Here is a 15,390-nt window from a genome sequence, read left to right as displayed (position 1 = left end):
TTCGCAGAGACGAAGCATGAAAACCCCACCGAACCAACTCCGACAAGCACACATGCACCAGAAATTATTTGGGGGGAAAAGGGGCTCACCCACCTATCGCCGGCGAAGATAGTAGTTTCACCGGAACAAAGGAGGGGAAGCACAACCTGACACCGCCTCAGCTTCGCAACCCCGCCCAACGCGCCAACGACGGCGAGCTCGCCGGAGATGAAGCTGAGGGCCAAAAGATCCACCCGACACCATGAAGCCGCCGTGGAGCAAGAACTAAGAACCTAAACCTAGGAACTAGCTATACAGGTGGATCCGCGCGTTGATTCGCCGGATCCCCACCTCCACCGGCGCCGGAGCGGCCGTCGGTGGCAGGGAGCCGGCGGAATCGATGGCGGACCAAGAAGTTCGCCCTTCCGCCGCTCTCTGTACTGTAGCAGGCTTGGTGGCAAAATTTGATGGAGCTGGCAAGCAACCGGTTATGCACGCCGCGTTAGACTGTTCGTGGAGGAGGGTTGTTTTCATATTTATTGCTACCGTTAACTCCATATCAACCAATGGTACGGCTATTTTTCATCACCGCATTGAACCGCCGGATACCGACACGTGCGGTGCGGTGCCGCGCAGACGGAACCGCTCCAGAGAGTACAGATGGGGAAAGAGCGTGTCGCGCGCCTCTCCGCGCCGGGACCTGCCGCGTGTGTGCACGCAACAACTTGCCCGCTGGCCGCGCGCAGAACACGCTTTGGAGAATTGGAGTAGTGCTGGTAGAGTTGTGGCTGTGGCTGTGTGGTGTATCCACCATCGCGCGCGACGGCCTCTCCTCCAGCCGCCCCGAGACCGCCGGGCGTGGCCACGTGGCAACAATTTTGCCTAGCCGGGGGTGTCCAGACTACAACCTCTCAATTGTCACTCAGCACTAGCTTCGCGACTGATCTATACTATCCCGAGTTCCCGACCAGGAAATAAATACTGGTATACTTCATGATGCAAATGGGTTGAAATTGGGTCAACCAGTGGCAGACCCACACAACCCATTGTTATATTTATGGGTTCTGGGTTGGCCCAACCAAACATGCTAAATAAACCAGTAGACCCAATGAATACCCAAAAACTTAAACGATGTACTATGGCCTGCAACCTCGAGTGCTTTACTCAAGCACCACCGCCGTCCCCAAGTGACAGCCGCGAGCTCGGTCGTGCAGTTGGGGGCTGCCAATCTCCGCCGCAGCTGGACCGGTGGGACCTGCGAGCACCACCGCCGCGCGGGCAGGGCTGGCCGACGAGCACCGCAGCCATCTTGCGGCCGGTGTACCCTGCGAGATCCGCCGCTGCGCGGGCGGGTGCTGCTGAGCGCTGCCGCAGCCGTGCGGGTTGGATCCACGAGCTCCATCGCTGTGCAGCCAAGCCGCCAGGGGCTGTCAAGCTCCGACGATTTTCCTTGGAGCTGGACGTGCAGGAGCTTGGAGGAGATGAGATTGGAAGCGAAAAGAAGATTAGGTGCGGTGGTGAGAAAAAGGAGGTGAGGGACTTGTCAGCAATGGTTGGACGAGCATAGAGCATCATGTGGCACTCAGGCTGGTCGCGGAGGCAAGGTCTGCAGGAGTAAGGACCATGCAGGCTGGGGGCTGTTGGGACTCGCCGGCGCCGGGCGATCGGCTGCGGCGTGCGGGGAGGAGGGGCGGCGTCAGCAAGACCGGTGAAGCCGAGGCGTGCGGCCGCCAGCGGCGCCGGCGCGCTGGATGAGAAGATTGGGCACGTGGAGAACTATGAATTGGGTTACCCAATTAACCCTGGTTTCTTTGCACTAATATAACACCAGATTTTTGTGGGTCGGCCCGATGGATTTTTACACCAAATTTTAAGTTTTGGGTACTGGGTCATTGAGTCGACCCACAAAAATCTGCATCTTAGGTAATAGGTATACTCGTACTAGCTCGCACCAGTAGATCGGAAGTCGGAACTACTACCTCTGTTGTGCTCCAGTCCACACTCAACGCTCCAGCACTCCACAATCCACATTCCAGTCCACACTAGAGTAGTAGTGCAGCACCGGGGACAGGAAACCTTTGGTTTGACCATCCGTGAAAGATGCCAGTCGTCACGAGTGGGATGGATCATCCATCTCCCCCTTTACCTTCTCCGCGCCGCACAATCTGGGCCTATGGTGGGGTTTGCGCGAATGCGGATACGACGAGCAAGCGCTCGCGTGGGACAAATGTCCTTCTAGAAAGGGTTAATTCGTTTCGTGCCATTACAATTTTCCATGTTTGGAGATCTACCATTACAATTCAACTATTTGGAATCGTGCCATTACAATTCAAGGATACACAGACCCAGACCATTTTGTACGCCTCGCGCTCCCCTGGACCCACTTGCAGGCGACGGTACTTGCGTATTGCCCTCATTGCCCCTGGCCGACGCGCATACCGGCCCGACTCGGGCTCCTACCCCCCGCCGCACCCATTCGCGCCTCTCTTTCCCCTCCCGGCTCGCCGCCCCGAACCCTAGATCCCCAACCGCCGGCGGTGAGGACGACGGTGGTCGCCGGCGACCCGGCTCTGCTGAGGCGACGGCGCGCATCCATGAGCGCGCGGCGCGGGGCGCGGCTCCTGGGGTCGTGGAACCCTAGGTTCCTCGGCACCCAGTAGAGATGGACGACGGCAACGAGAGGTACACATCCCAGGAGCGCGCGGCGATGTTCAGGCCCGACGGCAGTCCAATGCGGTCGGAAGCATCGTCGAAAAGCAGGAGCAGGAGTAGGCCTGAAGGTGAGCCCCTTCCGCTGATCGATTGCCCGCAATGTGGCATTCCTCTGGTTAAGCTGCGAAGCAAAAACGCGATTCTTACGGGATGGTCTTCTACAAGTGTCGAAACAACTTCCCGGTGAGTTTAATTCGAATTGAAGTTTGTAGCTTTAGGTTGATTTCGGGTTTAGTTTGAACAATTCTTGCATCAGGATGACGATACTTGTGGTTACTACTGGTGGGAAGGTGCCTATGTCAAATATTTGCAAGGGTTGGAAACAAAGAGAGTGAAGGAGCTCGCACTGGCCCAAGCAAGAGAAACAGGTGACCAGCAAGGGTTGGAAACTGGTGACCAGCAACAGAAGCAGATGTTGGAGATGAGACAGCAGTTATGTGAAGTGAAGCAACAGATCGAGGAGCTGAAGCAACAGATGTGCCAAGGAAAAGTGTTTGTACTGAACAATGCAGTTGTAGCCTATATATGTGTGGGTGTTGTAATTGGCTTAGTTCTAGGTATGCTGTGCAAGTGAAAACTGTATGCTGAATGTTGTTGGCTTAAATGAAGAATGAAATGGTGTTCTGACAGTGAAACCCAAATTCATGTATGTTTTCAGACATATGTACTGAATATTGTAGCATATGTACTAGTTGTTGCATATCCATGTATGTTTTCACACCATTTTGTGCCAACAGATAAGCTTTTGCAACAAATGTGCATAGACATAGTTTCACAAAAGCTTATGACAGCAACAAGGATGACATTGTGACAACCAAAAACAGTGACAGACATCTAATTCAAACCCATAAGACAACCAGTTTCACACCATGTTCACAGAATGACAGCATTTTACACACAAGTTCCACACAGGTTCAGACAGATGCATATTACACAGAGGTTCAGAATGACAGCAACATCATATTACATGCCCAGCCAATCTCTCAGGCTTCTAACAGTTGTAGGAGGTGGAGCAGCAGTTGCTTGTGCCTGCTTCTTCTTCTTTGGAGTCTTCTTCTTCTTAGGAGTCTTCTTCTTCTTTGGTGACTTCTTCTTCTTCTTGTGTTGAACAGAAGGGCCTTCATCTTGTGGCTGCCTCTTCCTACAAAACAGTTATGAATCAGTTGCAATTCTCTTGAAATATTTAGGAAGTTAACCATGTAATATCTGAACCATACCTTTTGCTTGGTGTTTGTGGAGTAACATCTTGTGCTGGTTCTGCTGGTTCTGATGGTTCTGCAAGCTTGCAAGTCTTGGCAAAGTGTCCATAGCCTTTGCATCTATAGCATCTAACCTTCTTTTTGGGCCCTTTCTCAAGGGCTCCTCTGATTCTCTGAACCTTAGGCCTGCCAGGTGCTCTTTTCTGCAGTGGTGGCCAAACTTGGAAACCAAGATCCACTACAGGCCATTGGGACCTATCTGGCATTGTAGTGACCCTGCCTTCATAGGCTGCCTTGAACTTAGCCACAGAGTAGTACTCATGTACAAAATCAGAGATTTGTACACCTCTGTTAGACAAAATCCATGCAAGGCATGATGACATGGTTTTCCAGTCACCTGCCAAACTCTGCAAGAGCATTTCTGGTTCTTGAGGTCCACTGTCTGCCTTCTAGTGTTGTTGTAGGCATCTACTAAAGTAACCTCTGCACAGTCTTCATCACTTCTTGCAACCTTCACAACCCTGAGATTGCTGCTGACTTGATGGAGCTCCTTTAGCACATTTGGCAAGATCCCTTCAGCCATCTTGTTTGCTATCTGCTTTCTTAGGTACCTCTTCTCCATTATGAGCTCCCTTATGCCATCAACTAGCTCATGCAGTAATAGGCCCTTCATGTGCCTAATCTGGCTGTTGAAACTCTCTGAGACATTGTTTGTAAGATAATCACATTTGCTTTCTTCAGAAAACCCACATCTGTACCACAGCCTGTTGTGGTGTTGTTCCAGGTAGTCAATTGCATCTGGGGCAGCTTGAAATATCTTCTCCATGTGCCATTTGAAGAGCCATTCAGTGTAAGCTCTTGCAGCTGGATATAGATGCTCAGTGAAAACATCACCTTGATACTGCTTAAGAAAATTCCCATATAGATGTCTCATGCATTCTCTGTTCTCTGCTTGAGGGAAGACAGCACTGACAGCAGTCTCCAAGCCTTTGCATGCATCAGTTGATATGGCTAAACCAGATGGGGACCCTACAACCCTTTGTAACTGCTGCATGAACCACACCCAGTTATCTTCTGTCTCTGAGTGGAAAATACCATAAGCAACATAATATAGCCAATTATGTCCATCTACTGAAGTGGCACTGGCCAGCTATCCAGTGTACTTGCCTTTCAAACTAGATGCATTCACTCCTATGTATGGTCTACAACCAGCCAAAAACCCATCTATACAGGGCTTCAAGGCAACAAATATTCTCTTGAAACACATTTTTTCCCCTATCTTCTCTACTTCTATCTCAATGATGCTACCTGGCTGACTTATTTCCATCTGTGCCTTCCAGTTGAATAACAATTGAAAACTTTCTTCATATCTACCATGAATTTGCTCAAGTGCAACCTTCATACCTGACCAGGCTTTGGAATACTTCAACTTTATTCCAAACTCTGACTCTAACTTCTCCTTAGCTTCTTTTGTCCCCTTATGGGGGTTCTTCTTCACCCAGTCAGAAAGTCTATCTGCAACCCAACCTTGAGTAGCCATCTTGCCTTCTACAAGCTTGGTTGTTGGGCAATTATGCTCTTCAGGTAGAACCTTGATCTGCACATGAAAACATAACTTATCAGGTCTTGCACAACAACAGACCTTGGTATGGACAACAAACAAGAAACATTTGTACCTCAATAGCTCTTTGACCTTGTACCCTAGAAGCATGGATACGCCATGGACAACCCTCATGTGCACACTTGGCAATGAATCTTGTTAGGTCTGTCTTCAGGTCAGTAAACTCAAAACCTTTTACAATGGCATAATGCCTCACTGCTTTCCTGAATGCTACGATGTCAGGAAATAAAGCACCCTTCACAATGTTGGGATTGGTAGGATCATGAAGCACATGAAGCTCCTCTGGATCTGCATCATTCACCTCTGGCTCAGCATTAGCATTATCAACACCACCCTCATTCTGCTCATTTTCAGCTGGCTGTGGGGGTTCTGTGGGTTGTGTGGGCTGTGCAGGAGGAGTTGGCATGTACATATATTCATCATCAACACCAACATATTCCTCCTCAATGTCAAATGGGTAAGGCAGAGAAGCATCTACTGTTTCTGGTTGAGGCTGAGGCTGAGGCTGAGGCTGAGGCTGTTGGATACCTATGTCTGGTTCAGGATGTGGAGTGGTAGGATTGGGCTGTGTAGATGTGGGTACATCAACAGGTGGATCATCAGGAGGAATGACACACAGAGGTGTTAGATCATCGAATTCATGTTCTATATGGTTCTCCACTAATGCTTTGTCAAATATTCCTACCACTATCGCACAGCTCATCTCGGACTTGTACATTTCAAACATGTCAATCATCTGAATCTCATTGTCTAGTCTGATATCCTCTCCCATTCTCTTGTCATAGAACCACACAGTGGCAGACTGGTTACTGCCCCAATTCACCTCTTTTAGCAAACTTGACATCAGCAAATCAAGAGAAAAAGATCCTATCTCCATCTCCCATCGCATCACCGTGCCTTTCCTTAAAATTTTTCTACCATTCGAGTCCGTCGTCACAAATTCTTGGACCCTAATCTCTAGCGCGAACAACTCGGCCCTAAGGAGCAACACAGAACGACATAACACACAGAACAAAAGCTAAGCAAATCCAAGATAGCAAACCCAAATCCTTACGCGCATAACAACGATTGCATCCCAAGCCAACACATTCATCGACTTCAATACCAAGAGCATGCATTCAGATACAAGGATGGATGGAAGATGCGTACCTCTCGTTGCCGTCGTCCATCTCTACTGGGTACCGAGGAACCTAGGGTTCCACGACCCCAGGAGCCGCGCCCCGCGCCGCGCGCTCCTGGATGCGCGCCGTCGCCTCAGCAGAGCCGGGTCGCCGGCGACCACCGTCGTCCTCACCGCCGGCGGTTGGGGATCTAGGGTTCGGGGCGGCGAGCCGGGAGGGGAAAGAGAGGCGCGAATGGGTGCGGCGGGGGGTAGGAGCCCGAGTCGGGCCGGTATGCGCGTCGGCCAGGGGCAATGAGGGCAATACGCAAGTACCGTCGCCTGCAAGTGGGTCCAGGAGGGCGCGAGGCGTACAAAATGGTTTGGGTCTGTGTATCCTTGAATTGTAATGGCACGATTCCAAATAGTTGAATTATAATGGTAGATCTCCAAACATGAAAAATTGTAATGGCACGAAACGAATTAACCCTTCCAGAAAAGATCGAGAGTGGCCCGGTGCCAGCCCGGTGCCCCGGCGGCGCCCACCGGGAGTGGGGCTCCCTGGTTGGGGAGACAACGATGGCGCCGCCCCGCCCCCATGGGCCATGGGGCATGCACAAGCACGCTAGGTGGCGCGAGCAATCATTAGTAGCGTTCATGGCGATCATCGTGGGCTCATTGCATTAGATGACGCTTGTTTGGGTAAGCAGTGCGTAGACAAAGCAGAGACATGAAATTCTTTTTTTTGAAAGAAAAGGACAAATGCTCTAAACCGTGTTTCTTTCACTGCTCCCCGTCTTGTCCCGTGAACACTGGACACGGCACTCTTCTTGTCCGCACGGCGCAGTCACAACATTCGCTCCACATGTTCTCAAAAAAAAAAAAACATTCGATCCACACGAGCTGAAGATGCTCGAACTTTGACTACCAACTACTGTAGGAAAGAGCCCAAGATATTTCCAGAGAAAAATAATTTTTGGCACTAGACTCGGTGACATTTTTTTAACCTTTTGAGGTCATCTTCGGAGCTTAGGATCAACTTATTCACTTTTGGATTTTTGAAAAAAGAACTTGATCATTTTTGTTACTAGAGTGCGACCTTTGAGTGATCAGGTTGACTTCACTAGGATGAGTCATCAGGCATTTAACCGTGCAGATAAAAAAAAGGGTACAAAGAGTACTATTTGAATTGCAGAGCGTGGCTTGTCACATAAACAAACGTGCGTAGAGATACAAATTGTGTTTTCCCCCACCAGATCGACCCATAACTGACTCGTTGGAATACAGACAGATTTATGAATATAAGAATGCAAAATCTAAATTAACAATCAGAATAAACAACTCATACGAGTACCACGCTTCCATCCGCAGACGGTAGGGCCCACACCTGCTGATCAACACATGGGCCAGCTGCCAGCGAGTGGCAGCAATTCAACGAGTACTAGTACGTAGTAGCAGAGTAGCAGTAGTGGTCGTTCGCCAATCCCACCCACCAGTTCACGGCAGGAGCAAATCCGCGAGCAACTGCCGCCGCCAGGCTGGTCCCACCACATTCCCCGCTGCCGCACGGATGACCAGCCTGGATCGCTGACACGCGGGCCTCAAGCTATCGCTTCAGGCCTTGAGCGAAAACGGCGACGCGTGGTGGGTGTTGGGCTGGACGCTGGAGTCTGGAGATCGGAAAGATACGCAGCAAATCAGGTAAAACCGGCCAGGAAAAATACCCTGCTGTGTTTAGTTGCAAAATCACTCTCTCCAAATTTCACTATTCATCTATCACATCAAATTTTTGTCTCAGGCATAGAGAATTAAATGTAGATAAATAAACTAATTGTATAGTTTTGATGTACATTGCGAGACGAATCTTTTGAGCTTAGTTAGCCTATAATAGAACAATATTTACCACAAACAAACGAAAAATGCTACAGTATACTACAGTATCCGACGTGACCCTTTTTACCGGCTTTCGCGGATCTAAACCCAGCCCCTATCTTCCGCTGTCCTTTTGCGGCGCGTGAGGTGGCGTCGCCGCGAACTCGTTGCTGCTCGGTGCTCGGCGTCCGCCCGCGGCCCCGGCGTCATATAAGTTCGGCCGCGCCGTTCGCTCCAAAAAAGTCCACACCTCACCCACGCCGGTCTGAGCCGTGCCCCCCTCCTCGCCTCCCCTCCACCTCCGTTCCGGCATTTCGCGCTCCCGCGAGAGATCGAGGACGAGCCGGAGACGGGATGGTCCCCGGCGGGCGCCGGCGAGGGCCCGCCGCCCTCGCCGCGGCGGCGATCGCTCTGATGCAGGTGAGTCCCGCGCACATGATTCTCGGCGGGGTGCTGTACTGGGCGCGTGGGTGTCGTCGGGTCGCACCGTGGCGGTGGCGGCGGCCGCTGCTCTGAAGGGTCGGGGGGTTTTGTGGTGGGGTTTCGGTCATGCTTGGGGGTTTCGAGCCCGCGTAGCCGTCTCTGGGGTTGCTAATTGCATTCCTTCCTATTTTTGCGTGCCTGCATGGAGGAGCTGCAATTTTAGTAGGAGCAGTTCGTAGCGGCTGTCGTTTTCTAGCGCGAAATTTACCGCCGCGTTTGGATTTTACCATGGCTTCGTCGTTTGTGCGAAATCCCATTGGGCGCTGCTGTTAAGAGGTTTGGAAGCATGTTTGAGATTGGAATGTCTTTTTACACGTGTGAGCCTGACCAACTTTCAGTATCAGTTACACTGTCTTACTGACATGTATGCGGGTCTTGGATTGGGGGATCGACACACGGAGTCACGGACAGTGTGGTTTTGCCTCGTCGGTATTGGCTTTATTTTTCTCAGTTGACAGCCTATTTAGTTCGTTTTTAGTTGACCTCGAGGCAGTTTAATTCGATATATTTTGGTTTAGTTTTGGGTTTCACCGTATTCCAGTTTCAAACTATCCAGAGGTTGCTAGGTAATGGTTTCTACTGTCTCGGTGGTCTCTGCATTACCCTTTCAATTTTAGCTACTGAAAAGAGAGTTCTAGATTTTTTCTTTCTGAGGTATGTGCATTAATTATGGTCATACTAACCCCTGAGGATTTGAAGCCATAACACTATCATCTCCCATAGTTCAGTTAGATGTCACGCACAGAGCTGAATGTGTTATTTGGGCGTCAAGTATTTTCCTGTAAAGACCGCTATTGTTTGCCTATTTATAGGGGTGACAGAAGATGAGCACGCAATTAATAGGGGTAAACTATGTCGATAGCTAAGATAATACTGTATTTTTTGTATTTACATATGCATATGAAGCTAAAACAACATTTAATTTGGACTGTGTATATGTGCAATGGGCTATCATATAAATAAAGTACATTATACAGACATGTTATATGGTTGCACTTCACACTGAGATTCAGGTGTTGTCTAAATAACATCCAACTCTTTTTTACTGTAATGCAGATCAGTTTTGTAGTATTTCCAATCAGCGCACAGGAATCCAATAGTTCAAGGTAATTTTTCAGAGTGACCTGCATTTTACTGAGTGCACATTGGTTAGACAGTCTAAGATATGCTCAGTTGACTCTAGAATTATCTACTGTACTTGACATGCTTAAACTTGATGTTCCATATATTTGGAGCCCTTGATCCTTATCTATCTTGCCATTTTGCATCTGCAGGGTTGTACCTGCAGAAGGTTACTGTTCCATGTACGGTATTTGTGGGCAACGAAGTGATGGGAAGGTTTTAAACTGTGCAAATGCAACCAAAGCTGTTAAGGTGACAATATGTCGATATGATCCTTGAGCCTTGGTCCGAATATAACATTGCTGGAGAAGCATTGCCTTTATCTTTGCAAATTTTTTTTTATGATTATTTAAATGTGCTGTTTAACAACTCTTGTTGCTTTTCAGCCAGACACATTGTTTTCTTCAAGGGTTCAAAGTTTGTGCCCAACAATCACTGGAAATGTCTGTTGCACTGTAGATCAGTTTGACACATTACACCAACAAGTCCAACAGGTAGATGCCCTGGTTGCTGAAGAAGTACCTGGATTATGCTTATGCTCTGGCAACCTAACCTGAACCTGCTGAATATTTCGTTAATGGCAAGTTGCCTTGGCTATAGCATGGGGTTCATGTTTGCTTCATACATTATCCCTGCTTTGCTTGGTTGCTCCTATTGTGCTGATGCACACCTGAGGTTGATCATGAATAAATGTAAAAAAGCCTTTCGGATGGAATGATCTAACTTCATATACCAGCAAGTAGAATCTCTGTTAATAAATACCTTTGTATAATTATTGGTCATTTGTTTGTTGTTGGTCTTTATCATGTTATTCCTTCTCTCCCAATAAGCAGTGCTGCTATTGATTAGTTGCATGTTCAGCACATTGTTATCTATTAAAACTTTAAAAGTGATTTGGTCATCTACTGTTCTATTCCATTGTAACTCGCAAGTCTACCATTCTATTATGGCAATCCGAATACATTCCAAGGTGTTCTCATGAGCCAAACAACTCAATTATTTTTTGCACGCCAAATGATTAAGTGTCATCTTGACGATCTTTACTCTGGATCTATCTTCAATATAAAACTTCACTCCATGGTTACTTGTAAGTTCATCATTTCGTAGGCTGTTCCATTTCTTGTTGGATGCCCAGCATGCTTGAGGAATTTCTTGAATCTCTTCTGTGAGATGTCTTGTTCTCCGAACCAAAGCCTCTTCATTAATGTGACTTCAGTAAAGCAGGTCTTTCTTTTCTGAATTCATCTACTTTATCACCATAAAATATATCCTGTGAGATCTGACCTGCCCTTTTTTCATATGGTTTTATGCAGCCATATGTTATTTAATTTCTTAAACTGCTAGTGCACTATGAAAACATGTTTGTAAACAAACACACTTTTGTCTGTATTTTGCAGATTAATAGCACTGCGACTGTTGATGGCATAGATTACTATGTAACTACTAACTATGGTGAAGAGCTGTATAACTCATGTAAGGATGTTAAGTTTGGAACCCTGAACACACGTGCAATGGATTTTCTTGGCGGTGGTGCTAAAACCTACAAAGGTAAAACGGAAACCTTTTTCTGCTGTCGGTAACATGTTCAATGGCAACTGGTTCCTGCATCCCATCTTGATGTGCACAAGGGTTCATGTTCCTAGTTGATGTTTCTTGGCCTTTTAGTGCCAGGTTGGATAGTAGACTATATTTTTGAATTCAGGGTTACTTTGTCTCATTTGTAATCACTTCTGACTGACTCATGTATAATTCTTGGCTTCTACACTTGTGATTCAAGAGTGGTTGGCATTTCTTGGGCGACAAGCGAAACCTAATGAGCCTGGATCACCTTACTTGATAGCATACCGATCAGACCCTAGCGATTCATCTGGTGTGAAGCCTCTAAATTCTACAATTTATTCTTGTGGAGACCCATCTTTGGGTTGTTCGTGCGGTGATTGCCCTTCTTCCTCTGTTTGCACGGGCTCCTTGCTGCCTCAGCTTAATACTGAAACCTCCTGTTCAGTTAAAATGGGTTCTTTGAAGGTAGGCACTATCCTATTACCTGAACTCACAATCAAATTTCATCAGGAGTGGGTCCAGTATACCAAGCTTTATATTTATTGCACTACTTCTGTTCTTAAATTAATGATGTTTAGGACAAGCTAATTAATTTAAAAATGGACTAATTAGCTTGTCCTAAACATCATATATTTAAGATTGGAGGGAGTAACAATATACAAATGCTGTAACTTTAAATGCATTACAAAATAGCACATGTCACAAGGTGCCATAGGTGAACACCATATTAAATGTGGATAACATACTCCATGATTCCACGTGTATGCATACATGCTCAGATCATGTACTTATTTGATATACAGCGAAAAGTAACTGTGGAAAACAAATAATTTCAGTGAAGTTTTTATGAAATATGTATCACCTAAGGCGCTACAGGACTTTGCCAACATTTTAAATTAAAAAATCAATTGCTGTTGATATTCCATGTGTTCGAATTTTTGGCAATTTAACAATCTTTTGGATGTCTTCTTATTTGTGTGGTGTGCGCCTTAATTTATGTTCCTTTCTATATGTACAGGCAAAATGCTTGGACTTCTCACTAGTGGTTGTCTACCTTGCGTTATTATGTGCTTTTCTGCTGTGGGGTTTGTTATACAGGACACGAGGAAGAACTGCCTTCCCCTTGAAAACAAAACCATTGAGGAATACAGATGATAAGTCACACTCAAACAAAAATGGCAAGAGCCCTCATAACTCAGTTCAGGTTCTTTTCTGCCAAATTATTTTTCATGTCCAAAGCTGCTTGCTTAACTAGAATATTTATTTGTCTGTTTTCTTAATGTGCTTGTCTTGAGCATCGATATGGATTTTTAGTTCCTTCTAGCATGTTTCTCTAGTCTTTCTTTATGGAGAAAATGCTGGCACATTTATAGTAGCTTCTTTTATTAGGTACCACTTCAGTTCTTACTCGTTCCCAAGTTCATGGTTATTTTTTTGGTGGTTTTATCTTGTTATCAGGTGTCTGAAGCTGCATCATCCACTGTCAAACCAGCCCATCCTTCTATTGTTCAAACTTACATGTCAATTTTCTTTAGGTTGGATTCCTTCTTCAATTGTACCCAAACGATTATTATTTGAAGTGTTTAGGCCTATCCTAATTTTTGAAAAGTGTTGCAGGAAGCATGGAATATTTGTTGCTAGATACCCTCTTCTTGTGTTATGTGTATCATTGCTTATCCCTCTTCTCTTATGCATTGGTCTCCTTCGCTTCAAGGTTGAAACCCGACCAGAAAAGGTACTTAATTTATTCCAATAATTATTGATTTGGCTATTGTTTCTCGTAGCAAGACCTTGTAAGCAATGGATCTGTAATTAAGTTTCTGTTTCTGTTTCTGTAATTGATATTTATTACTTATCCATTCAGTGCAAGTTGTGCACATGTCTGTTGATTGTTACCACTCACAAATTTGATCGTCTGAATCATACACATTTGTAACTATTTATGCTAGGGTTTAACATGCTTAATATTGTAACTCCGTGATGTGATGCGTAAGCATACACAGAAATATTGTATTTAGTTTGTTGCACTGGACTGAATCGGCCATTTCTTTGAAATAGATAAACACTATATCCATTGTCCAGAAAAAGAATTGAACTAATTCATAACTCAAGAGTTCATATGTAAATTACCAATCATCTGTAAACTTCCTGTATGATTTGATCAAAATGTTATGAATTTAATCCTTCTATTTTGTCAGCTTTGGGTTAGCCCTGGAAGTCGAGCCGCTGATGAGAAGAACTATTTTGACAGCCATCTCGCACCATTTTATAGGATTGAGCAGGTATTTCCAACTGTTGTAACCTCAATTTTGTCCAATAAAGTGAACTTCCGTTACAAATCGTATTTACCGAATTCCTGCTATATAGAACAGTTCTTTTTCTGCGATTGTCTTGACTCTTGATGTCTTATCTCTGGCTTATTTGTCCAATTGCCCTGTTTTCCATTTGACGATGAATATTCTGAAAAGTCAATTATGTCATCAGTTGTTGTTCTTAATGCAGCTTGTGTTAGCCACTTCTGCATTTGGTGGGTCTGCAGCTCCTTCGATAGTAAATGATAACAATATGAAATTACTATTCCAGATTCAGAAAAAGGTAGGAAATTCGCATGATAACAAGAATTTTGGGACTGCATCTGCCATATGGTTCTCATGTTTCTTATAATTGTAAAGGTTGATGATCTACGTGCAAATTATTCTGGGTCAACAGTAGCCCTTGCTGACATTTGCTTAAAGCCACTCAGTACAGACTGTGCTACTCAAAGTGTTTTGCAGGTGATGATTTTAAGTATAGTTTCTGTATTGAAACTAACTTGGTTTCTCAAGAATGTACAAATGTTTTATATTCCTGTGTTGTGTTTAATTTGGTTATACAAACCACTATGGAATTGATAGCTTCAATGCTCAATGCTGCAGTATTTCCAGCTGGATCCTAAAAAATATGATGATTCGGGAATAGACCATGCTAAATTTTGTTTTCAGGTAAATCTCTACTGTTGAAGTATCCTATCAATCCATGTTTTCAGATGGTTTTTTAGAAACTTCACCAAAATTGGAGATTGAGTTGAATTTGATTGTTCTACTTAGCGGAGCATGTATTCTATAGTGTATGGCAATGTTTTGCTTGGTACTAAAGTTGTACTATTCTCAAAGGCACATGCAGTATACATCACATTGAATACTGACTGTCAGGATACTTATTGGGTTTTTGAGCTGGTTGTCATGGTGGCATCTAAATACTTATCTTGTATATTGCAGCATTACACTTCTGAAGAGACATGCTTGAGCACTTTTCAGTCACCTATTGATCCTGGTACAATTTTAGGTGGTTTTCCAGGAAACAATTTTACTGAGGTAATGTTTTATTAGTTATTACACCTTTGTACTAAAAGAAACATATTACGTCTTCTGGTATCCCACTCCATATGAACTTGCTGTTTCTGGGCAGGCTTCTGCATTTGTAATTACTTATCCTGTGAACAACAAGGTTGAGACATCGGGACAGGAGAATGGGAAGGCCGTGGCTTGGGAAAGGGCATTTATTAGTCTTGTCAAGGTTAGCCATGCTAATTCAATTTCTCTTGTTGCATGTGTTCAGCAAATGACCCTTCCTTTGATAGATGTTTAATCTAATTGTACCTGTTCTATACAAGTCAATACTTCTGCATTTATTCTTTAATTAGTTCCTGTGGCATATTTCTGCACTTCCCCACTCCCTCTGCGTTAAAGAATAGACCTCCTTTG

At 45.4% G+C, this 15,390-nt stretch overlaps 2 protein-coding genes across 4 annotated transcripts in view; one reads left to right on the top strand and one right to left on the bottom strand.

The window, feature by feature from the left end:
- Positions 1–3,510: 3,510 nt before the first annotated feature.
- LOC120641448 lies at positions 3,511–7,001 on the bottom strand. The gene is made up of 3 exons (XM_039917591.1): positions 5,567–7,001; positions 3,909–5,487; positions 3,511–3,832 (listed from the first exon to the last, which is right to left on the bottom strand). The coding sequence occupies exons 1-2, from the start codon at positions 6,398–6,400 to the stop codon at positions 5,041–5,043; spliced, it is 1,281 nt and encodes a 426-aa protein (XP_039773525.1). The 5' UTR covers positions 6,401–7,001; the 3' UTR covers positions 3,511–3,832; positions 3,909–5,040.
- A 1,648-nt stretch (positions 7,002–8,649) lies between these two features.
- The window catches only part of LOC120641447 (NPC intracellular cholesterol transporter 1-like), a 40,751-nt gene continuing 34,010 nt past the window's right edge, over positions 8,650–15,390 (top strand). Inside the window, exons 1-16 of one of the 3 annotated variants that reach the window (XM_039917587.1) lie at positions 8,650–8,902; positions 10,022–10,071; positions 10,240–10,339; positions 10,474–10,581; positions 11,195–11,311; positions 11,485–11,635; positions 11,865–12,112; positions 12,666–12,851; positions 13,106–13,182; positions 13,265–13,382; positions 13,846–13,929; positions 14,150–14,242; positions 14,320–14,421; positions 14,563–14,628; positions 14,905–15,000; positions 15,095–15,202. In XM_039917587.1, the coding sequence (XP_039773521.1) occupies positions 8,837–8,902; positions 10,022–10,071; positions 10,240–10,339; positions 10,474–10,581; positions 11,195–11,311; positions 11,485–11,635; positions 11,865–12,112; positions 12,666–12,851; positions 13,106–13,182; positions 13,265–13,382; positions 13,846–13,929; positions 14,150–14,242; positions 14,320–14,421; positions 14,563–14,628; positions 14,905–15,000; positions 15,095–15,202 (1,770 nt within the window). In that variant the 5' untranslated portion in view covers positions 8,650–8,836. The remainder of the gene's footprint in view (positions 8,903–10,021; positions 10,072–10,239; positions 10,340–10,473; positions 10,582–11,194; positions 11,312–11,484; positions 11,636–11,864; positions 12,113–12,665; positions 12,852–13,105; positions 13,183–13,264; positions 13,383–13,845; positions 13,930–14,149; positions 14,243–14,319; positions 14,422–14,562; positions 14,629–14,904; positions 15,001–15,094; positions 15,203–15,390) is intronic. The other 2 variants (XM_039917588.1, XM_039917590.1) reach the window with 2 other exon arrangements.

This window comes from Panicum virgatum, chromosome 7K (assembly GCF_016808335.1).
Source record: "Panicum virgatum strain AP13 chromosome 7K, P.virgatum_v5, whole genome shotgun sequence".
NCBI classification, from domain to species: domain Eukaryota; kingdom Viridiplantae; phylum Streptophyta; class Magnoliopsida; order Poales; family Poaceae; genus Panicum; species Panicum virgatum.
The sequence above is the reverse complement of the archived record's forward strand: the minus strand, read 5'-3'. Positions and strand labels throughout refer to the sequence as shown.